The 23,127-nt window shown below is 44.6% G+C and overlaps 1 protein-coding gene across 3 annotated transcripts; it reads right to left on the bottom strand.

Annotated features, from left to right (window-relative positions):
• Positions 1 to 618: 618 nt before the first annotated feature.
• On the bottom strand, positions 619 to 22,999 carry EXD2 (exonuclease 3'-5' domain containing 2). 3 transcript variants are annotated; one of them, XM_063331324.1, is made up of 11 exons: positions 22,984 to 22,999; positions 22,526 to 22,615; positions 14,014 to 14,246; positions 12,220 to 12,628; positions 11,059 to 11,315; positions 9,913 to 10,039; positions 8,775 to 9,100; positions 6,317 to 6,423; positions 5,968 to 6,103; positions 4,843 to 5,199; positions 619 to 3,657 (listed from the first exon to the last, which is right to left on the bottom strand). In XM_063331324.1, exons 4-11 carry the CDS (start codon positions 12,556 to 12,558, stop codon positions 3,441 to 3,443), a joined length of 1,866 nt encoding a protein of 621 aa, XP_063187394.1. In that variant the 5' UTR covers positions 12,559 to 12,628; positions 14,014 to 14,246; positions 22,526 to 22,615; positions 22,984 to 22,999; the 3' UTR covers positions 619 to 3,440. The 3 variants fall into 3 exon arrangements, with proteins under 3 accessions (XP_063187394.1, XP_063187397.1, XP_063187396.1); XM_063331327.1 differs by lacking the exons at positions 22,526 to 22,615; positions 22,984 to 22,999 and having other exon boundaries at positions 9,913 to 9,946; positions 14,014 to 16,208; XM_063331326.1 differs by lacking the exons at positions 22,526 to 22,615; positions 22,984 to 22,999 and having other exon boundaries at positions 13,999 to 16,206.
• Positions 23,000 to 23,127: the final 128 nt, after the last annotated feature.

The following is a 23,127-nucleotide window of genomic DNA, read 5'->3' as shown; positions in this document are numbered from 1 at the left end:
CAAGAGCCAGGTAAAAGAGAGAATTTCTCTCCCCCATCTCTGGCAGCGTACCTTGGGCAAGCTTACAAACATAAAGTGACAAGCGATGGAATGCAAAATCCCACATGAAAGCCAGGCCACACAGAGAGGCACGTCAATTCTCTCCCTCCACAGGCAAAATGGGTGCGCATGGTTTAGTGCAGGAGGGTCCTAACATAGGTAAGATATTTAGGGCAACCTAGAGAGATTTTGATCAACCCGAGCATTCACGTTTTCATTCAAAAAAAAGTAGATCTGTAGCCATGATGACTCACCAGCATGATCAGGCCAAGGACAGCACCCGAATTCACTGAGCCTCAGAACAATTCAAGTATACCTGAACAAACTTGCTATCATATTGCTTAGAAGTACATTATTGCTGCCAGCACCAGCTCTTCCATGTCTGATCTCTGACAGAGAGATCAGGGAAGGGTGTTACTGTAAGGAAGGATGGACTCACAAGGACTGGGTGAGATACAGGGAAAGAAGAGAAAAAGCAGGCATATGAAAAAGGAAAAAAAAGCTTCAGTAGTGCTAAGTCTGGTAAAAGAGCAAGTTTTTACTGAATATAACAATTAGCAAAGAAAACATACACGAGTTTTATCTATAGACTGGCAGAAAATTTAAAATAATAATCATATAAAAATAACCTATAAATATACTGCTCCCCCTCCTCTTTCAGGTTGACTTAAAATGATGAAAGTTAAAAATATCTTACAAACAACAAAGAATCTTTGTTAAGAAAATATTTATGACATTTTCCTTGCAAATTTCTAGTTCTGAACGAGCGATTTGGAAAAAAAAAAAAACCCAAACTTTTCAACGATACCACTGACTCCTTAAAATTTAGAGGACCTTGTCCTTGTCTCAACATCATTTTCTTGTCTCAACAAAACAGAAAAGACAGCAGTCCTGTGGTCAGCCTATCGGTTCCATTAAACAAGGACAGCTTGATCAGGAGTTCCTGCATCAGAACAAAGGGAGAAAAAACAAAGCAGAATGAAGAAGTAAGACAGACACCTTGTACTCCTAATTGTTGAAAAGGAGTTTCTGAGCCATGCAAAGAGCTCTCGCCACCCTGATCAGATGGCACTAAAGATAGGAGATAGCACTATCTGAACACATGCTCAAAATGCTTTGGAGAGAAATAGTTATAGCCAAGCTGCTGCTGTAGACAGGAGGTTCTTGCTGAGATTACAATCAGCTATGTGAACGAGTACAGAGACAGAACACATTCGGCTAGATCAGTTTTTGTCAAAACCTGTCAGTGGTACAGGAGAGGAATAAAATTGCCCATATAATGAAAATGGTCTCATTTGCAGCTCTGAGATAAGTAGTATTTATCATGAATCATTGATTCCTTGTGCTCAGGCTGCTACTGCAGCTCCTCTGGGATGGCATTAACGTACCATTTCTCCAGGGCTCCTACTTATCTCAACCAACCTCTGCTACAAACAGGTTTTTCACCGCTGGCCTGTGAAATTTCTTGAATTATCTGATAAGGGAGAGTTTCAGCCACGATCACAGCAGGTCCACGATTCTGCCCAAATGTTATAATAAAACATGCGTCAACTGCACTATATGCAGTAGTGTGAAGTATGACTTCAGGGTTTTACTGAAACTTCTTTAGAGAGACCTACAGAAGTTGAGTATAGCTTCATCATTCAGGAGAAGCACACTCATGCAATCAAAATAATCAAAAGTGATTTCACAGAAAGGGATATGTATTTTTAAAAAGTTACATTTAACTAAGGTATAACACCAGGCAAAAAACATTAATATTTAAGAAACTCAGACAGCAGCACATTTTTAAAAACAACAGTAATAATTAGCACACACGAGCTTATATTTTCAAAGCATTTTACAAAAACATGAATTAATTAAGCCTCACAACACCCTTGTGAGATAGGTAAGTATTATTAGTCCCATTTCAGAGACAGGGAAACAGGCATGAAGAGAACGTGACCTGCTCACCACCACACACGTCAAATCCAGGAACAGAACACCAGATTTTCCAGTTTTCTGCCACACAGTCTGACCTCTTAAAAGTTGCTGGTATTTAAATAAAATTTGTTTCCTCTCATCCCTTTTAAGACACCTGACCTCATTTCAGTCTGATATGAAAAGGTACCTACCAAAAGCTATTCACGACAAACAAGTGGAAGTAGGCCACATTTTTTATAGACTGTGTGTTGCTGGAAGCTGTTTAAGAAAAGACTTGACATGGGTGCTTCCGTACTGCCAGAGTCAGAGTGCCACTTCTCGTCAGGGACCTGCCATCAGGAAACTCACTGAAGCCTATATGCAATGCTGATACAGCTCACAATCTGCAAAAAAAGGTAGTTTCTTTGTCACTTCCAAACAAGGAATCTCTCTCTGGCAGGGAGTCTTCTCTGAGAAGAACTCATATGAGTACAACTGCACTGAAAGCAAAGACTTTTATCAGGAGACTCTCAAGGTGCAGCTAAGGGCACAGATGTATCTGCTGGAAAACCTGGAAACGCTCATAAATTGTGCTCTGTGTTAAGAGATGGTCTGGAGGCATTAGCCATCCTGGGGTGTAGAAAATAACTCTCCATAGTCACTTTGAGAAGGCAAGTTCCCTTAGCATATCACTCTTGCACTGAATGAGTCAGTGACAGACCAGGATTAAAAATTCCAAACCACCTCGTCATGGTTTCAGCTGGGACACAGTTGACTTTCTTACTAGCAGCTGGTATAGTGCTATGTTTTGGATTTAGGATGAAAATAGTGTTGTAAAACACTGATGTTTTTAGTTGTTGCCAAGCAGTCAAGGCCTTTTCTGCTCCTCTCACTGCCCCGCCAGCGAGTAGGCCGAGAGCGTACAAAAAGTTGGGAGGAGACACAGCTGGGACAGCTGACCCCAACTGACCAAAGGTATATTCCATACCATATGACATCAGTATATAAAGCTGGGGGAAGAAGGAAGGAAAGGGGGGGACATTCGAAGTGATGGTGTTTGTCTTCCCAAGTAACCATTACGCGTGATGGAGCCCTGCTTTCCTGGAGATGGCTGAACACCCACCTGCCGATGGGAAGCAGTGAACGAATTCCTTGTTTTGCTTTGCTTGCGTGTGCGGCTTTTGCTCTGACCTATTAAACCGTCTTTACCTCAAGCCACGAGATTTTTTCTCACCATTCTTTCCCCCATCACAACTCAGGGGAGTGAGTGAGTGGCTACGTAGTTCTAGTTGCTGGCTAGGGTTAAACCACGACACACCTGAAAATTCAAGTCAGATTCAACAGATTTAACTCTATAAAATGCCAGATCTGGCAGATCCACTGCTGCCTGTTTGCAAATCCAGGCCCAGATGTTAGTGGAGACATAGAAATAAAAACAGTCCTTCCACCTTCAGTAATCTATGTCCATTAGACACTATCTAGAGTCCAGGAAGTTAGTTTCATGACAGTTCAATCTGAAGATCCTCCCCATACTTTCGGATCAGCTTCATGTGGTTATGGTCCACTGACCATTGCTCTGGGAGGTGTTTGGGCTGCATGTTGTCCAAGAAATGCTGCCGCCAGCGTCTCTCCAACTGCATAAGGGAGCGCAGGCCCCCTTTAGCAAAACACTGCACCACCTTCAGTCCATGTGGCACGTAGCTCTCATTGCAGATCCTGCCAGGACACAAGCAGAGTTTATTTTCGCACAAGCCCACTGACAGACTCTAGACCTGTCTACAATGAACAGCAAGACACTGAAGATACGTTCAGCTACGGAGTCTAATTACAGACACATGGTAAGCTAAGCAGGAGGGAGAGTTTTAAGCTTTGCTTCGATGCCAGACTGCTTTCTAGAACACAGTTACACTGGGAAGCTGGTTTCTTTGAACTGAGAAAGCATTCTTCTTTTACAGCAATACTAAACAAAGCTCTCAAGGTCCATTACAAGCTCCTCAGGAGACAGACTGCAAATTTCTCAAGGCAAGAAGCATATGACACTCCAGACCCCTGATCCTGCCACTGAATTCCCTGCCTGGATAGGCTCTGAGTTATAACATTGGCACATTACAAACAACAGTGAGCATAACAAGCAGAAAATACCGACTTCATGCAGAGACCAGATGCTAGTTAAGAAAAGATATTTAGGGAAGCTTTGAGAAAGAGAGGAGACTTCTGATATGATTGTCTTTCAGTCTCCCTCCCTGATCTGTCCCTCAAAACGTATAAAATAGTGGAGGGGAAGATGGAGAACAAGAACAGAAGGAGATGGCTGGAACAGAAAGGGAAAGAGAGGAAGAAACAAGAGCTGCAGTTCATAAATCACTGCTTGGTTGAGGGGAAAAAGGGGTAAACAAAAACACAGTAAGAAATGCAGAGTTTGTTTGTCTGCTTAGAGCCTTAGGCTACAGCACAAACAATTACCTTCTTCCTATCCTTGCTTTCTAGTTAAATGTATCAAAGTACTACAAAACCAGACTCTGGAGGCTTATACAAGTGCTAAAGTTGTGCGTCTAGAGGCTCATTTTTCCTGTGCAGATCAGCTCCTAGTAGTCTCAAATTCAGACACTCCTTAACTTCACACCATTGTTTTAGGGAAGATACATCAATATCCCAAGAAGAGCAATGGGTTTTGTCTTATTTTCATTAAAAAGCTTTGGGGGTGGGGGGGTAAGTCAGCGTGTATGACCTTCAGCTCTGCAAATCCTGCTGGATTTTCTTTCCTTTTGCTACAGTAATATTTACTCAAGGCTCTGTGTGTACACAACTTTTTGTTGAACTTACACGCCAACATAAATGGCTAAAATATTACATCTACTGTTAACAGTAAAACAGTTACATCTACTGATGGGCTTGTTATACCTGGTTTCCAGATCAGCTGCTTCCTGGAGCATCTCTGGAGTGACTGCCTCTGTGTTGAAGAAGTCCTTGATGCTTTGCAGAAGTTCTGCCCTTCGGGGGTCAGGCAGGCTGTCTGCATTCAGCAGGGCTCGAGCCCCTGAGCGCACTTGCCTGCGCAGAGGGTCCTCCAGCAGACGCACACCTTCCTCAGAGCCGATGGGGGCACCAAACTCCTCAGCCAGCTGCTGCTTGAGATGGTTGTCATAGTAATTGGAGATGGCATGGCAGGACGTGCAAAGTAGGAGCACGTCATGGGAGTTGTGGTCCTTCATCTGGATGGGGAAGTGTCTTCGGTATTCGTGAGGAACAATGTTCTTCCTAAGGAAGACAAACCAGCCACCTCATTACATTTGCCTGGGGCTGGTACCCCCCAATTCCTCCTCTTCCTGGGCCACAAAGGATTAACTTATACTAAAAGTCCAGGAAAAAAAAAGATCACCAGGGTCAGGACCCTCAGTGCAGCAACAGGTTCTGCAACTTCTTTTTTTCTGTACTTCTCTCTATGGGTTTTCTGCATTTCTTTTTTCTTCTCCTTCCAAAAATTAATTCCTTTCAATTTAAAAAAAAATAAGTATTTATACTGTAAAAAAAAATTAATAATAATAAAGCAATGCACTATGAAAAGCATGCTTCTCAGCTAAACAGTAGCAGCTGCAAAGACAAAAATCTCACCCTTTGTGATCTCACGGGCTTCAGACTCACCTAAACCTTTCAAAAATATAAGGATTAAGTAGCGGAGGAAATAGTTCAGCTATTTTCAGAAGGGGATGCCATCAGAACAGTGTGTGTTGGCATACTGCTGCCCCCTGTCATTAAAACTGCAGCACATACATGTTCCATATGCTTTGTTCTCTCCAAGGACAGATACCTCCTGCCTCTGTAAGAAGAGAGAAGGCTGGCCTGTTCAGTGTCAAACTTAGCCAGACACATATAATTACAGAGCATTCAAATAGTGATAGCCCAACCAGGAAGCAAACAAGCATGACGTTTCAGGCCACTACCCAAGCTTCTGGATGCCAAACTAGATGCAGACCCCAGTCCTGTTTTAAAAGACGCATTTTTCTCTTACCCCGCTAAATAACTCACCGGATATAGGATTCTCGCTTGCCACATACAACACACAGGTTCTCTTTGACTGTCAGATAATAATCAACTTGAGACTCGGGACGTCCTGAAGGCTCAAATCGCAGCTTCACAACAAATGGCTCTGTGCTAACTAGCTCTGAAAGGGTAAAGGCAAACAGAGAATGTTCAAGACTAATTTGTATTTGAAAGATAAAATAACAATGCTAAAACACAGGAATCATGCTAGTGAATCCCCAGCAGTATTTCCAATAAGAAAGGATACAAAAAATTCCTGCCCAGTCACCTAAGAAACAAGGCAAAAAACCAAAAAGCAATGTATTTCAAATACCAAGAAAATCTGTATGCTCACCTCCAATCCCCTTGTCCAGATACCACTGAGCCTTCTTGCGATCACAGGTGCACAGGGGCTGTCCATCTGGTGCATGCAGGAAGCAGTTGTCATACAGTGGAGATTTCCTATGAAACAAGGGCAACATTACAGCAACTATAACAGCATGCCAAAAAAAAAAAAAAAAAAAAAAAAAGCAGAGCTCTTCATAACCGTGCCTTCCACACGGCAACTCATGCAGCCTCCTCCAAATCACAAGCGTGCTCCTAAACACATACTTAAGGCTGCTGAGCACTGCACAGGCTGCTGCTAAGGGAAGCAGAACATCTGAAAACTTACCTGGGGTTCACCAGCTGACTGTAAGGTATCTTTATGGTATCTTTGTTCTCTTGCTGCCAATAGAATTGTAACTCTGGATCCCAGTTTTCAAGGGATGCCATCAATGATGACAGCATTTTCAAAAAAAATTATATCAGAAAGCAAAAGAGAATTGAAGTCAAGAAGAACCATGAGCTAAGAGTAAGCTAAAAGAGAGTGTCAACTTACAGGCATGGCAATTTCAAGTACCAGCTGCCTAAGCCTGTATTTCAACGTTTTATTAAGACCACTTTTCTAGAACTTAGTGTGAACAGCAATTACTTCATTCATCCAAGAGGATGGAGCACCAGGAACCCAGACACCTGAGTCCACGGGAACAACAAAGCTGAGCTGAGGCCCTCTAAAACACATGGCACCTAACCTTAGTCAGAGGTGAGAAGTCCTGCTTGAGCGGTCTCTGGTGGTTTGTGGCAGTGTGGGGAAGGGCTCTGTTTTGCAGAAAACTTTTCCTTACTCTGCCAACCTCCTTCAAACAAAACAGAAGAGCAGAGCAGGCTGAGCTTGGGGAGCACCTGGGGGGAACTGGCCTGGGATACAGACATGTCACAACACACTGTGGAAAAGTTTCCTTTCTTTCCAACAAGATCATACAAACAGGTACTCATCAGAGCTCTACCAGCTAAAAAGGTTGACTCACAGGCTATGTAATCTGACAAAAGGATTTCTTCTGAGGTCCATGGGGGAAAAAACCGCAACAAACCAATAACAATACAGGAGGTCTCCTTTCACTGGGCATCAGCAGTTCAGCCCAATCACCATGATAATTTGAGTACTTCCCAACTCTAAATGAAGAAACATTAAAAATAAACAGGCTTATAGAAAGTAAGAGTGGATAGAGATCTTAGAAATCACATCCAGTCTTATTACAGAGCAGAGACAGACTGCTGGAGATACTATAAAAAACAGTGAGTCTACAGATCTCTCATGAAGTCAAGTGTGGTTAAAAACAATAAATAAATAAACAAACAACCACGGGGAGATCCCAGTTTAGCTTGGAATGCAATTTTGTTTAAATTTTAACCCTCCCATGAGATGGAGTCCTTCTGTTTCATATGACACAGGCTCCAACAGAAATAAAAATACATCTGAAGAGACTTGCTGTGTACAACACAATACTGCTAATGACTGCTAACAAAATCAATATTATTGACTGTATTAAAATGTCTTCATTGCCAATCTAATAAACTTGAAAAGGAGAGAACAAATACTATAATGACTGGTTTTCTTTCCAAATGGTAACTACAGACAATTTTAGTTCCTACATCCATGTAATTAATTTTATTAGATTGCACCCAAACAAAACCACACATACTAGATCTCTGTGTATTCCACTGCATTGAGCTTAAAGAGAATTCTCCAACTTGCTTTAATTTAAAAATAACTGAACTTTCACTAGCAAAAGGCTGTAAGAATTTGGGATTTGTTCCACAAAAGTCACCTGCGGGACAGGGATCCTGAATCCAGCAACAGTTGAGTCTGCAAGGCTAAAGTAGTACCATTCTCTCCTCTCTCTCCCTGGCCAACGCAGAAGTGCCGTGCTCTGATGCTGCCGCAGACTGCTCCTTCCTGTGCCGTCTTGGCACCTCACATAACGCGTCTCACCCTTTCTAACCTTAGCTTTCAGCTCTGCTCAGTACCCTGACATCTCTGTGACCACAGTGACCTGGGGCAGCACAGTACAAACAGCATTCCACGAGGCAGATCCTGCTGACAGGACAAGCTCTATGCAGTTGCCACCTTTTCCCTGGAGGAGACAGGGCACAGCTGTGTGGGCAGTAAGTGCCACCCAGACAGCCAACCGCTTCTTGCCGGGACTCTGCTCTCTAGCTAATGCTCCTCCATAGGAGAAGGAAGGCCAAAAGCTGAAGACAGCCCCTCAACCTGCTTATGACCTAGTACAGATCCAAGTGCTGCGTCCACTTTCAATACCACCTAGAGGGAAACAGGGAAAACATAAACACGATCTAGCTCCCATGACCATTGGGTCCTGCATTTTCTTTCCTAGATCATATTATCCACTTTGTTTAATGAGTAGAGCATGAGGCATCATTCAAAGTCTTCCATCTACAGCACAAGGAGTAAAACGTGCTCATAGACTTACCGTGCAGAATATCCCACGCCCAGAGGCTTTCGCTTGTGCCTCCGTGGATCTCTCACTTGCTGACTGCCAGAGGGCTGGCCATTCACTGAGGATTTCCGATTCTTTGTTTTCTGAGGGGACCGCCCCTCTCCACTTTTCTCCTCTCCTGTGCTGCCACTCCTTCTTCCTCTAAATGGGATATCCACTAAGCCCCGGCATTTACCCAGTGCTTTTTCCCAAGCAGCGATAGAATTTTCACCATCAGATGTCGCAGGGAGGCTGGCAAATCCCAGCAAATGGAGGAACAGAGCCACCGAGACCTGGGCATCCCTAGCAGCATAGAGAACCTGCAGAAAAGCGTAGGCATCAAGATACTGAGAAACAGCAAACACTCAAATGCTACATTATCAGTCTTTAATACTAGGTACAGTAAAGCCAGAAGTTGAATTTATTTCCTTTTGAAGTTCACACAGGATTCTGGCAGTTGAGTGACACTTTCATAACATCACCACGCCCCAGGTTTTTAGGGTCAATCAGACTTGAAACACTCACGGGTGCCTTCGGGAACCACAAGGGGCTGAAAAAAATTCAGGTCAGCCCGGCCTTAAACACCCTCCCACCCCACCAAGCCCCCCCCCAAAATGAAAAAAAAAAAGTTCCCTTTTGATACGCTATGACTATTCCGTGTGGTTATTTATCCTGGCACTCCCTCTACCGGTCACTGGTTTTGTAGACATCTGCAGCATAACTAAAGAAAGTGAGCGATCAGGGAAAAAACAATGGTCTAAAGATGGTGAACAAGGTTTAATATTTTTTAATATTATTTTTAATATTGCACTGACTGCTATAGATTGGAGGAAAGAAAATAATAGAAAGGTGAGATTTTGGGTGCATAAACACTTCTTCAAGGAATACTGCTTTATAGATCTTTCAGGACTAAAGGAAAACAAGGGACAAGAATTCAGGGAGAAACAGCAGAAAATTACCTTCACAGAAAAGAAGGGAAATGCAGGCACAGAGTCTAAAATTAACTTCAGACCACAGTCACACATAAGGTTCTGAGGCAGAACTCGAAGAAGGCTCAGATCTCCCTATTGTAATGTCTCTTCTCTACTAAGAAGGTTGCTTTTCCTCCCAAAACACTAAGTTGAAGACACACCTGATCTTGTGTCAGTTCTTCTGCCTCCCAGTTGCTGCAACGCACATGAGGAGACTTGTCAAGCGGGCAGTTCAGGACTTTTTCAGCTAAAGACTTAAGGCTAAGGCAGTTGTGAAGTAGATCCTTCCTTTAGTTTAACAAAGAAAGTGAAACAAACATATTAAAAATGAAACTATACACCCATGCAAATTTGGATGGCCTCACACACCCTGAACCTGCCAGAACACAATGCACATGAAGCATGACTCCCACTCAAACGGCACACAGCTGCCTGACAGCTTTACAGGCCCTCTCCCTCCCCTCTGCTAAAATGTCCTTTCTAGATTTAGTAATTATCTAGTGCCTGCAATACGCAAAACAGGCAAGACTGGGAGTTGATAACATTTAAGCCTGAAGCGTTTGGCTCTGAGCTACCCACTTCTGAACTAAAGAGTCTACCACAGAGTGATGGACCACCTGCCGCAGGGATTCAGGAGGAGCATGAGAGCCAGGAATGACTCAGAGGAATCCTGGCCACTAGAGACAACTAGTCCATCCTCATTAATAAAAAGGCACTGTCAGGTCAACAAATCCATGCCCCAGATTACTAACACCACACCCAGACATACATATACTGTACACAAAGAATATTCTCAAGTAAAACACTGTATTTTAGGAAGAACAAAGGATGAGAAAATGGCATCATAATTGTAACTTTTTAATGGAAGCATTGTTATTAGAAGGGAAAATTAGAGGTGGTGTATTTTAGTAATTTTTCAAGAAATCCTGTAATTCAACAGTTCCACTTACATGCCCCTGGCACATTTACCCATACTTCTAGACAGTGTATTCAAACACCTGTTGAGAAGGTGATCACTCTTACTATGTTACATCACTGTGCCTGGACTTCTTACAAGCTGAAGCATGATACTCAGAAAAGTCCATATGGGTATTGCATGAGAAGACTAACATAACAGACACAATTAGCATATGAAATGTTCATGAAGATTTCATTTCCATTAAGACCACAGAAAGAAGCATGACATGTATCAATGCCCATGCTCTAAAACCACCCTGAGAACTCCAGACCTACCTGCCTCATATCATTCAGCATATGCAAATTACTTTTAAAATATTTCCAACTCAAATGATGCTTCAGACACTCACCGCTGTCTCATGGCTAAATACCGGAGATCCACGCTCCCTTTGACTGGAAGACCATAATCATGAAATAACTTGCAAGCATCTTCCCAGCATCCTACCCCAACTTTCAACACAGTACTATCTGCCAGGATGTCCACCAGGGTCTTTGGGATAGTCTGTCCGCTGGCAACAAGCCTGGGCAACCGAACAAGAATGCAGAGACCGCTGGATGAAGCCATCTGTAGGAGGGATACAGGATTTGCTTTTCCCTCCACAGATACCTGAAATAAAGACAAAAATCAGAGTCTGGGTTACAGTATTATTAGCAATACTGGAGCTGGAACAACTTAAAAAAGAGGCCACTGAAGACAGGAAGTACCTATCCAGTATTGTTAATGTTTCTAAAATTTTACTGCAAATTATGTGATCTGTTTCACAGTATTATTGTCCCCAGCTACTTCTTGCCACACTCCTACAAGAGAAACTTTCCCCCTTTCACCCTTCCCCCTCATAGCTGAGCTGGTGGAAGAAATCAGACACATTTCTTAATCCACAGCAGCACAAAGCCACCCACTACATAAGTGTTTATGGCAAACACATTGTTTAATTGTGGCTTATACTAATGACTGAAGTGAATAAATTTACAGACAAAACAATGGCAAACCCAGGCTTTATAAATGACTCAAAGCCTGTTTTGAGAGTTCACGCAGGCAAATGTACAAGGCACTTTGCTTTCTGGTAGTCCCAGTGAGTTATACCTACTTATCAGCATTATCCTCCTTTTTGGGTTTACTGTTCTTTAGAAATTTTTTCTTAAGTATGTAGCTGGATTTAAAACAGTGTAAACCCAAGCTACTTCTAGTAAATCACGTTTAAAGAGATATTATACAAAACATGTAATGCTATATTTAGCCATACAAGTATCAGTATGTTTAGTGCAGTCGATTTATCACAGGAGTTCTGTAAACAAATACAACTAGTGAACTAAAAACTTACAGTCAGCACACTTAAATGCGAGAAGAACCAAAATTAGCAGCTACTTCACTGCTGTCATGACAGATAATCCCATAGACAGTTTCAATAGTCAGTCCTGTTGTATCCATTCAAGCAAAGGAATTGCTCCTACACAGATCATTTCCCATTGCAATTTGCAATCTAAAGGAGAGGCACTTCTTGATCACTCACCCACTCACAATCAACTCCAAGCACCGGCCACTTCTCCAGCTCCTTCTTCAGCAAAGGTTCAACACGATCCCACTCCTCCTGCTCTGAAACTACCACTATGTCTGCACCAAGGGTCCTCTCTACCCAGGAAAAGGTGGGAGATCTGAAGAAGGAAAGCACCTCCTTATCCTCTGCCTTAATCAGTTCCTCATCTCCCGAGTTTATAACTGCTTCCTCTCGCTGACTACTACAGCATGCTTTTCCTTTCCGACGCTGCGTTGCTTTCCACAAAACCAGGCCCCCCACTGCAACACCCAGGAGGGTCGCCAAAGTAATCGTCACTGCTGTTTGCTTGGGCATTTTTTTTAACCCCCCTTTTTCCCCCTTCACTTCAGCCAGTCAAAACAGCATTGTAGGATTTTATCATGGCCTGCAAAGAAAAAGAAAAGAAGTGGAAATTAAAGACAACTTAATTAAATGTGTTTAGAGGTTTTAAATACACCCACTGGTATCATACAAGGTTCCACCCACAATTCGCAATCCTGACAGAAGGAGGATTGCATCTCACTTTGATGGACTGAGGGTCAGGGAACAGACTGCTGCAGTGGTGGACTGGCCAGTAACAGGAGAGCGAATGCTGCTGTTGATCACACCACCAGAAACCTTAAAGGGAATCCGCTGATTTATACTGGTGCAACTAGATGCTTCCACAAACTCTCATATTTAAAACAAATATAAATAAAATAGTCAGGGCTATTCACAACATCTTTTTGCTTAGTTTGGGCCCAGATCAGCCTAAACAAGGACAAAATGAGATCACTGCAGAATAAGCATGTCCATTCATGCATTATTAAATAATAGGCATTGTCCATTACATTCACATCCACACTAAGGTCAAATGGCTCTTCAGGCATTGAAAAGCTCTAAAGAAGCAGCATCTACTTATAATAGTTTTCCCTCCGACATACAAAAGCTTGGCTCCCCTTCAGTCAACTGAAATCAATCCTACTCCTGCATCCCCATCTCTCCAACCCTTTTAAACCTTTTAAAGGTTTGCCCTTACACGCTGTTTGACACAAGCAGAAGCTGTGGTGTTAGTGCTCCGACAGCCCTGCGCAACTGCGGCCAGAGCGCAGGCACGGACACCTGCCCGCACGCCTGCGGGGTGACAGGTAATCTGCTCTCACTCCTTCAACCGAGGGAGAAGGCTGAAAGCAACGAGGGACACCCTCACCTACGGCCCCAGGCCCAGCAGCTGCCCTCTCTTTAGGAACCGGGGGACGCAGGCGCAGGCAGCCCGCTTGTGCGGATCCCCCATCCCGCCCCGGCAGAGGAAGCCCCGATGAGATAAACCGCCCCACACTCAGCCCCAGCGCGGGGAAGACGGGGCCCAGCCCGCCCGCCATCGGGAGGCGGCGGCGGGCCCCGAGGGCAGGCCGGGGACCCAGGGCAGGCCGGGGGACAGGCCGGGGACCCGGGGCCGGTGCCTGGCCGCCGCAGGACCCCCCGGAGAGAGCAGAGGACACTTCTCTGTGCCGCCCCGCAGGCCCGGCGGGATGGGGGCGGGTGGGAGCGGGCCGCAGCGCCCCTTGGCATCAGGGCGAAGGCGCTGCCCTCCTGAGGCCTTCCCGGGAAGAGGCCCGGGTGCCCCCCCCCGGTGGGGAGCGGGCACCGGCCTGCGCAGCCCGGGCACCTGCCGGCACGGCCCGCCCCTGCTGTGCGCGCACCAACGTCTCCCCTTCCCGCCCGGCCCCCGCCACGCCGCCGCCCGCCCCACAGGCGCCCCGCCGGGGCCCCCACCTGCCCGCCCGCTACCTGCCACTCCGCGGAACGGCTGTCTCCGGCGGCAGGAACGCCCCGCCGGGTAGGCGCCGCGCAGACCGGGAGGCTTAGAGTGGCGGACGCTTCCTCTTTCCCGGCGGTGCGAGCGGGCGCTGGGCGCCGCCATGTTGTACGGCAGCTGCCGGCCGGGCGGCTGAAGCGGGGCGGCTCTCGGGGCTTCCGCGGAAGGCGTATGCTCGGTCACTTCGGGTCGTACCCGCTAATTGCTTGTAATTAGGAAGGCTTGATGAGCAAGCTGTAGGCGTGTTGTGGAAGCCCCCCGCAGCGCGCAGCGCCTCGGGCGGCAGCGGGACGCCGCGGGGCAGCCGGGGCCCTCCCCGCCCGGGAAGAGGAGCGGCAGCCGGGGCACGGGGCGGCAGGGAGAGGGGAAGGGAGAGAACAAAGGCAGCCCGGAAAATACAAAGCAAATCGGAGCCGTCTCTGGCAAGCCGGAAGGAAGCAACGAGGGAAAGATCGAGTGGAAAGGATTAAGAGTTTAACAGGAATAATGACGGCAAAGCCCAAGCGTGGGGAACAAGTATGAACGTAAGAACACCACGACACAGGGACAATGAGCGTACAGCCAGCTGCCCTCTTCATAGAGTCATAGAATGGTTCGGGTTGGAAGGGACCTTAAAGATCATCTAGTTCCAACCCCCCTGCCCTGGGCAGAGACACCTGCCACTAGACCAGGCTGCTCAAAGCCCCATCCAGTCTGGCCTTGAACACTTCCAGGGATGGGGCATCCACAGCTTCTCTGGGCAACCTGTGCCAGTGTCTCACCACCCTCATAGTGAAGAATTTCTTCCTGATATCCAATCTAAATCTCCTCTCTTTCAGTTTAAAACCGTTTGCCTGATAAGGAGTCCCTCCACATGTCTCCTATAGGCCCCCTTTAGGTACTGGAAGGCTGCTATAAGGTCTCCCTGGAGCCTTCTCTTCTCCAGGCTGAACAACCCCAGCTCTCTCAGCCTGTCCTCATAGCAGAGATGCTCCAGCCCTTGGATCATCTTTGTGGCCCTCGTCTGGACCTGTTCCAACAGGTCCATGTCCTTCTCATGTTGGGGACTCCAAAGCTGGACGCAGTACTCCACGTGGGGTCTCACCAGAGCAGAGGGGTGAAATCACCCCCCTTGACCTGCTCGCCACCCTTCTTTTGATGCAGCCTAGGTTTAGGTTTATCATCAAGTCTTGAGGCCAATATTGCCAAAAGGCAAACAAGTTTCCAGCCCAAATTCCACTGCAGCTGAAAGGGACCTGAGCACCCAGTTTCTTCCAATTCCTTTGCAATTCCCAACATTTCCCAATTTTTGTGCTGTCAGAATCCTAGCTAGCTGCATCTGTTTGAAGGAGACACTGAAACCACAGGAAATATCGCTTTAAATTGCTTTTACAATTTGACAGTCAGTGTCAAATGTCATTTTGTTTTAACTTTGCCACTTGCAATGTGATCATCAGGGTAGGAGGAGCTCCCGAGCAGAGACTTGGCATTTAGCAGACAGATTGTCAGAGGGGTGCAACAAAGCAGCTAATGGCTGTCATCAGAGAAACTCTCTATAGAAGCAGTATTTTTTCTGCCTATAGGAGAATGCACGCTTTCCCCCCGGCCCCGGCACCACCTTCTTTTTTAACTCAGGAACGAGGCAGGGACCAACTGATAGCAAACAAGGAACACAGCTGGTTTCCAGAACAACATTCCTCTAAGCAAATAAGGCCCTCTCCCTATCAGAAATAAGACGACCAAGCCATTAAAGTTTAAACAGCTGCTTGTTCTAAGGACCTGGTCTAAGCCAGGATGGTGCGATCATGTTAGATGTCACTGGTGGTGGAGTCACGTCAGGAAAGTTTGCTTTCCATTGACTTGTGTCTGTATTTTAAACATACCTTTGCTTTATACCTGAGAGTTAGAGCTTCTGTACAGTAAGTATTTCTGCAAAGACCCTCCTTTTTTAAATTCACCCACTGGGGGTTACAAAGCAGTGCAATCTCACTCACCGTAGTAACTCACACATCATGTCTCTGGTTCATTCTCCTCTGGAAGGGCTGCATCTCCCTTACAGTCACAACCCAGCCACAGCTTCTCCATCCATCCCCTACACAGCTGACCAGTTGAAATGGAGGTCACCAAGCAGGAGACGGCGCTACTCCGAAGCTCATCACGCCTCACACACACTGGCTATAACTGAGTTCCCACAGTCATATGGACATGTTCTCCCTCCTTCTCCCCCTCCCTCCCTCTTCTCTTCACTCCCCCCAGGGTATGATGCTTTGTTTTACATGGTCATTGTAATCTAGCCTAAACCTGGAACCCCACTTGGAAGGGTAGTCCCACATTTCCTGTTCAACCTGATTGACTGCTCCCTCCCTGCTCCCTTGCTCCAGCACCAGCATTTCTGTAATGGCAGGGTCAGAGAGTCAGGGAACTGATCCAGCTGTAAAGTACTTCAAGGAAAAAAGCTCACATGTGGGGACACGACAGACTTGTTTCAAGGTCCAGGTGACTGTAAGGAGACCCAAGAAACCGGTGGAGCTGGGCTCCAGGATACAGCTGCCCTGTCACAGGGTCGGCAAGGCATTCCTAAGAGAACTCTATCGGAGCTCAAGATAAGCTCAGAATAGGGACAAAGTCTGAACCAATCTGCAAAGTCTGTTCATAGCTGGACCCGTTTGTACGAACGGGCATCTGCCCAGAAATCTGAAATAGGCCAGTTTTTCCTTTTACAAATTCCTTATTTTAGTTTCTAAGGTAATAGGAGCTTAAGTGAAAAGTTACAAAAGAGAGGAAAGCAATAAAATACCCCAGCATTTGTGACACAGTGAAAGTCTCACAGAGAAGATGCTATATAATAGAACCCCCAAGTCTAGCTTTTCTACAGTAACAAGATTGTATCCTTGGCTGCATCTAAAGCCTTTATTTTTCATGGCATCACTGACATAAACAGAGTCCCATAAACCACAAGTCTATTTAACAGCTTGTCTTACTACCTACATAGCCATTTATTCAAGTATAAAGGTTAAATTAAAAATAAATGAAAGCAACTGATGCATGAGTGCACTCTGGCAAAAAAAAAAAAAAAAAAAAAACAAGCTCCCAAAGCCTGATGGGGACATTGCTGAAGATGAGAAGGTAACCAAGTGAATAAACACCAACTGCTGGCTTAGCCTTAGTTGTGAAAAACCTGTTGCAGCAGGTAACTAGAAGCCTTTACATGGTAAACAGCAAGATTTACTTTTCTTTCTCTTTCTGTAGCCTGATCTGAGATCTCTGCAGAGGTCTCTGTCAAAAGACTCAATTTTAGCCTGATTTCCTAAGGAAAGAAGGCTTATGCAATTACACTGTCTATTGGTGTTTCTGCCTGTGGGTCCCCTTTCTTCCCCCCTTTCCTTGCCAAAAAAGCATGTTTAAACCATTGCCCAATTCCATCTAAATTTGTACAAAGGTAACTTCTGTGAAATGCAAACCAAATTGATGAAACAGATCCTAATAAAGCTGTCACTGATAAAATGACAAGCATGTGCAGACACTGCTTAATATACATAAGAGAATCCACACAGCAGTGCCACATGAGCACAAGTCCATAGGAAACCAGGCTTCACTTGCTCCGCTGATCACAGAAAAAGAAATAATTTTATAATCACATTAGCTCATCCTTTAACAGGGAGAAGACTAGGGTAAATGACTCAGTGTTCAAAGGAAAATCAATGACTGTGGAATATCAAAGGGAAGAGGCTCCAGTCAAGGCTCAAATTGCTGTTAGCAGACAATAAGCAGAGAGCTGCATGTAGTCCCCACTAGCTCATTAATATCACTATTTAAGGCCCCATCCCAAGCTACAGAAGAAAACCAAAACTCACATTTCAACTCCTAATGTGATTTATCTTCCTCATTTGATGCTAGTAACCCCATGACTACATATTCAAGTCATTTTGAGCTGGGTTTGTTTTAACAGGCTGATACCAGGGAGGCAGTAGGACAGCTTCTTTCACCAAAAAGTCAGAATGAGATCAGCTTCAATCAACTGTGAAGCCACATCCTAGACGTAGAGTTTCACATGGCAACAAGGTGGATAGAAGGTGTAGCTTCTGTTGAAAAGGCAATTCTGCTTACCCCTTCTACCTGTAGGGATTCTTCTACTGCCTCACTTCTGCAAACACTGGTGCCAGTTTGATTCAAGGAATTAAGCAAGCAGAGAGCCAGCACAGTGAAAAATAGTTTTCTTCCGGCTTAACACCTTGAACTAGCTTACCATAGAGCCAGATCTTGCTGAAACTACAGCCCAAGCCAAAAGATGAATCAGTGGCAACTCACTGCAGGGATCTGCCAGAGTTTGCAGGTTTTGCAAAGAGTCTGAAAAAACTGCTCTCAGAGGTGCGAGCTGCCAGATTGATCCCGTGAGGATGAGTTGTACTAACATTCATCATCATCAACATATTTCTTCATGAATTGACAACTCTTTCATTGCTTAGATAGAGAGGAATTTCACAATTCTGTTTCTTGAAGAGCGGCTTAACTTACCCCAGTGGTGCAGCTCCAGAAGGCACGCTAAATTGACCTCACAGTTCCCGGCTTCTAAGAAGGTGACGTCCCCCATCTCCTGAAACTCCGCTCCCAGCTGGGCACTCCAGACTAGCCTGTGCTGATTTTGTCACTCAATAGGACACCTCCATGAGCCAAATGAACTCAGTAAACCAGTAGACAAATAGGTCCAATGAGTAGCAGCATCAGTACAAAAAATGGGACAGAACACATACCCATGAAGAATAAAGCCACCTTTCATTGGCCACAAGTCATTAGATTGGCTCAGCTGCGTATTAAAGCTACACCTTTAGCTGAACAGCCCCAAGGGTGACATTTGAGAGAAGAACGCTTGTTCTTACCACCTTTCTGGTCTGTGAAATTACTAAGCAAAAGGAGAAAAGCCCAGAAGCCATCTAATTTCCACTAGAGGGAATAAACTCCATGAGCAAAATTATTAAAAAAAATAAAAATGGGTAAAATATGACATAATTTTCTTGGTTCACCCTCCTTTTGCTTCTGTTTCCCCTCAAAAATAGAAAATGGTTTAAATAAATAAAATAAAGCCCTCACCCACCCCCACTTTCCTCTCTAACAACCGGCCTCTCTCTATTTCACCTCTAGACTCACTCCACAGACATCTAACTATCAGTGTCCAAACTTCTCCATTTCCACTCTGGATTAACCAAAGCCATTCAAAGGTTCATCAGAGCTCAAAAAAATGTATTTAAACCTCATCCTCTCTGACCTAACACAATCATCCATGCTTCACTTAAAATCTTTTTCTTTCACCTATTTAAGCCTTCCTTCCAAGTGTTCTTTGACAGACTCTCCTAATGCTCTCACAGAGCTGTATCCTTGGTCTTCTCCTTTTATCCTCCCACGTGATCTTGTCTGAAATACAAATACAACTAACATCCCTCTGCAGATGATTTACTGATCTGCTCCTTTCCCCAGAGCTATCTCCCTTTATCCAAACTCAAATCATAGCCTTTCTCTCTTTTCTGTGTATGATTAGCAGGAAATTAAAGCTCAGCAGAGCTAGAACATGGTTCTTCCTCTTCCCCAAAAGGCCTCTCACTGTCATATTTGCGCATGTCTGTGGATAACATCACAAGTCTACCTGCCACTCAAGCTTGTATGTCAACTGTCAGCTCTGACTGAAACCGCTTTTTAGATCCTAGCACCCAGGGTACATGTAAATTCTAGACTTCTACATGGCATCTCTAAGACAAAGTCCTTTGATCCATGAATGCAACTAAGACCCTTGTTTAGCTCTTTTGTTTCCATACCTAGACTGCCCCCAATACCTCTCCCTCCAGCATTAACCAACATAGCTCGTAACATAACAGCCATTAACTGCCGTAAATGCTATGATCTGACAACAGGGTAAAGCTGAATGTAGGCCTCCTATTAATGATCAAATACACCACAGACATCAAATGGAAACCACTAATACAATTTAACTCATTCTGCCAATTCAAACTTGTTCAGAAAAAATGTTGAAGGGATAATTTTGTATCAGCAGACATTAAAAACAGATCAGTTATTGTCAATCCTTCCAGAAGCCGAACAAAAACTCTGTAGCTTGGGCAGAAGCTAATGAGAGAGCAATGTGAAACCATGGCCATACCTGATCCAGATCAATTTAGTGCTGCTGGGAGACGGGGCTCTGCACAGCCCTGGAATTAGCAACCCTGAAACCACAACCCAAGATTGTTTACGTAGATCATTACTCTGACCACAACACTTCTCTGTTTGAAGCATCCTGCTAGTTCCCTCTTCTATATTGCATCAAACATTATTTACTCATCTTCAGTTCCAAGAGCCTCTACAGAAAGTCACCACCCTGTTCATTAACTCCCATTTCCTTTCCAGTTCTCTCCTCCCCTCTATTGCCTACTTGTCGAAATTCCCGTCAAAACATTTTTTTGTGCTTTATTTCATGCTGCTTTTGAGGCATGGAGGAGGCTACAAACATCCTACAGAATTAAGCTGCTCAAGCAGCGCTTACGAAGAGAACCTGACTTACTCTGCCCCGTGAGCCTGGCCAGACTCAGTCCAGTTTGTTCTGTGATGTTCAGTCTCAGTACAGCACCCTGCATGCCAATGCGTCCTGCAGAACAGTAACTCGATGAAGACCAATTGGTTTGAGTAAGCCCTGTCCATACCTCAATTCCATTCCAAGCTGCGTCAGGTTCCTATTAAGGTAGAAAAAGATGCTTCATTGATGCTACTTCAGCATGACTCAGGCCAATAGTATATACGTTTTCAAGAGACTACAGCATTTGGGCATTAACACAGGAAAAGGAAAATGTTACCAGTATCGGTCATTATAATTTTCTTAGGTGTTATTTATTTTCAAAATTAATTCAAACAAAGGAACCAGAGAGAATGCTTACCAACACTTTTTTTTTTTTTTGAACCTATATGGTCATGTGAGAGGATATTGCATTTAGCAAAAAAGATTGGCAGTCTTGTATTATTTTTCTTTCAAATTCTGACAACATGGTATGTTCTTTCTGACTGCTTAGAAATGTGATTTAAAATAAAACCTCAGTTAAACCTTTCCTGAAAATCCTGGCACTGGAGGTTTAGGAAATAATGTTATTTCTATTTGTCCATGGAAGTACAGAGCTTTCCTAGAGACTGGATCCAGAACATGAAGAAAAAGCACCAAGATTTTATCGTGTTGCATTTCAGATGGAAGGCTCCTACACCTATTTATTTCAATACAGAAACCAAGGATATCTACAACCAGGTTGTAGATGCCTCATCCCCAGAGGTGTTCAAGGCCAAGCTGGATGGGGCTTTGAGCAACCTGGTCTAGTGGGAGGTGCGGGGAGGGAGGAATGATATGATCTTTAAGGTCCCTTCCAACCTAACCCTTTCTGTGATTCTGTGATTCCGTAATGTGTTTCTGGAAGGGTCTCAAATCATATGGTGATGTGAGCTGTATGGAAATTACAGAGGAAAGAATGCAATAAAAACTGATGGAGACAGTTTAATATAGGTAGAAAAGTGTAATGCCACTTACCTATGTTGGGAATTCAGAAGCAAGCAACAGTTTCTGATATAATTATAATGGCACAGAATTTTGTGGCATGCAAGCAAAAGAGCTATAAAATATGATTTATACCACTGCAATTTATCTGTGTCTGAAGCTAAGGTAATGAACACAAATCATGAGGGTCAGGGTTTTGCCTCTTTATGCTGAGGCTTGCTAGACATGTTACATAGCAATAATAGCTGGCCATCAACAACTGTAAATAGAAAAAAAACTTCATATAGCTCAGATGCAGAAGAGATTTAGCATTCTTGTCTTTCACTTCAGTAGTAACATTGTTAATTATCATTCTAACAGCAAACAACAGACTGTGTCTGGATAGTCCTCTCAAATTATTATTCTACCTTTAATTACGTTCTGATATTTATACCTATTGATAACACATACAGAAAAAAGTTATATAAAAAGCTGAAGTGCAAGAGATGTTCTGGGTTTTTGTTTTATATGTTCTTACTTTTTTTTTTTATTCTGAGTAGAAGTGAAAAGTTTGGTATTTTCTTTTGTTACATGTTAAAAGTTAAGTGTTGTCAACCAAAAAGTGTGGTTCATAGGATTTCGTGTTCCTCCTATAATCTTAGCCAAGTAAGAATCACAAGTTACTTAACTGACTTTCTATAGTGAAATAATTTCAATTTCTACTGAAAAGCTGCCACTGGAACATGGCAGCGGTCTCACAGTACCCAGTAACATTGTCATACCACAGCTTATGTCAGGAAGGATTTTTTTGTTTGTTTGTTTGTTTTAAAGTTTGGAGACTCCTAATTCCCAGCAGGTGCCGTTCCCCACAGAGAAGGCCAGGACTGTCAGGCTAATTCCTCACCTTCCAAAAACCGTACCTTCCCTAGGTGCTGGTGCCAGTTCACCTGCACCTGGGGGCAAACGCAGACCTGGAAGTTTCAAGCTGCAGGTCCAGGACCGCTCACCTTGTGCCCAGGGAGCCGGTGGTGTGGGGGCTACGGGCTGCACCTGGCAGCTGTTACTCTTCCAGTGACACTCCTGTGCCTCACACGGTCCTGTGAAAGGCAAAAGGTATCCTTTTTTCCCCACAAACACACAGGTTAGGATGTCCTAGAGCAGTGAAGGACAGCACAGATCAATTCCATCTGTTCAGCCGTCTGCCTTTGCGTATTTTGTTGGTACTGAAAGGCAAGAAGAGAGGAAAATTCCTCTGCATTTCTGACAGTCTTCTGGGGCAAAGTCCAGAGAGGTCTACTTACTCCCTGGAGAAGGGGCAGCCCTCCTACTTCAGCACTGCTCGAGTAGGAGCAGGAGAGAGCAAGCACTAAAGCCTCAGCGAGCCCCGTAAAAACCATCTTAAAGGATAAAAAAAAAAAAAAAAATCAAGACCTCGAAATTTGGAAATCCCACAGAGCCGGCTCACCACGTGCGGAGGGCAAACCCCACTGCAAACAGGACGCGCTTGGGGTAATTTTTTTTCCTCATTGTCCGGCCGTGGCTCCGGAGAGGTCCCTTCCGCTTCACCTCCATCGGGGACGGCGCAGCAGCACCTGCCCGCCCGCCGCCA

The sequence above is a fragment of the Chroicocephalus ridibundus genome, chromosome 4 (assembly GCF_963924245.1).
Source record: "Chroicocephalus ridibundus chromosome 4, bChrRid1.1, whole genome shotgun sequence".
In the NCBI taxonomy this organism is placed as follows: domain Eukaryota; kingdom Metazoa; phylum Chordata; class Aves; order Charadriiformes; family Laridae; genus Chroicocephalus; species Chroicocephalus ridibundus.
Note: the sequence above shows the minus strand (reverse complement) of the source record. Positions and strands in the feature narration are given on the sequence as shown.

Coding starts and splice junctions, on each gene's coding strand:
- EXD2 (XM_063331324.1), bottom strand. CDS start 12,558: ATGCCCAAGCAAACAGCAGTGACGATTACTTTGGCGACCCTCCTGGGT. Junction 11,316..12,219: donor TTGGAGTTGATTGTGAGTGG/GTGAGTGATCAA, acceptor TCTTTATTTCAG/GTATCTGTGGAGGGAAAAGC. Junction 3,658..4,842: donor GCAGCTGATCTGGAAACCAG/GTATAACAAGCC, acceptor GTGTCCTGGCAG/GATCTGCAATGAGAGCTACG.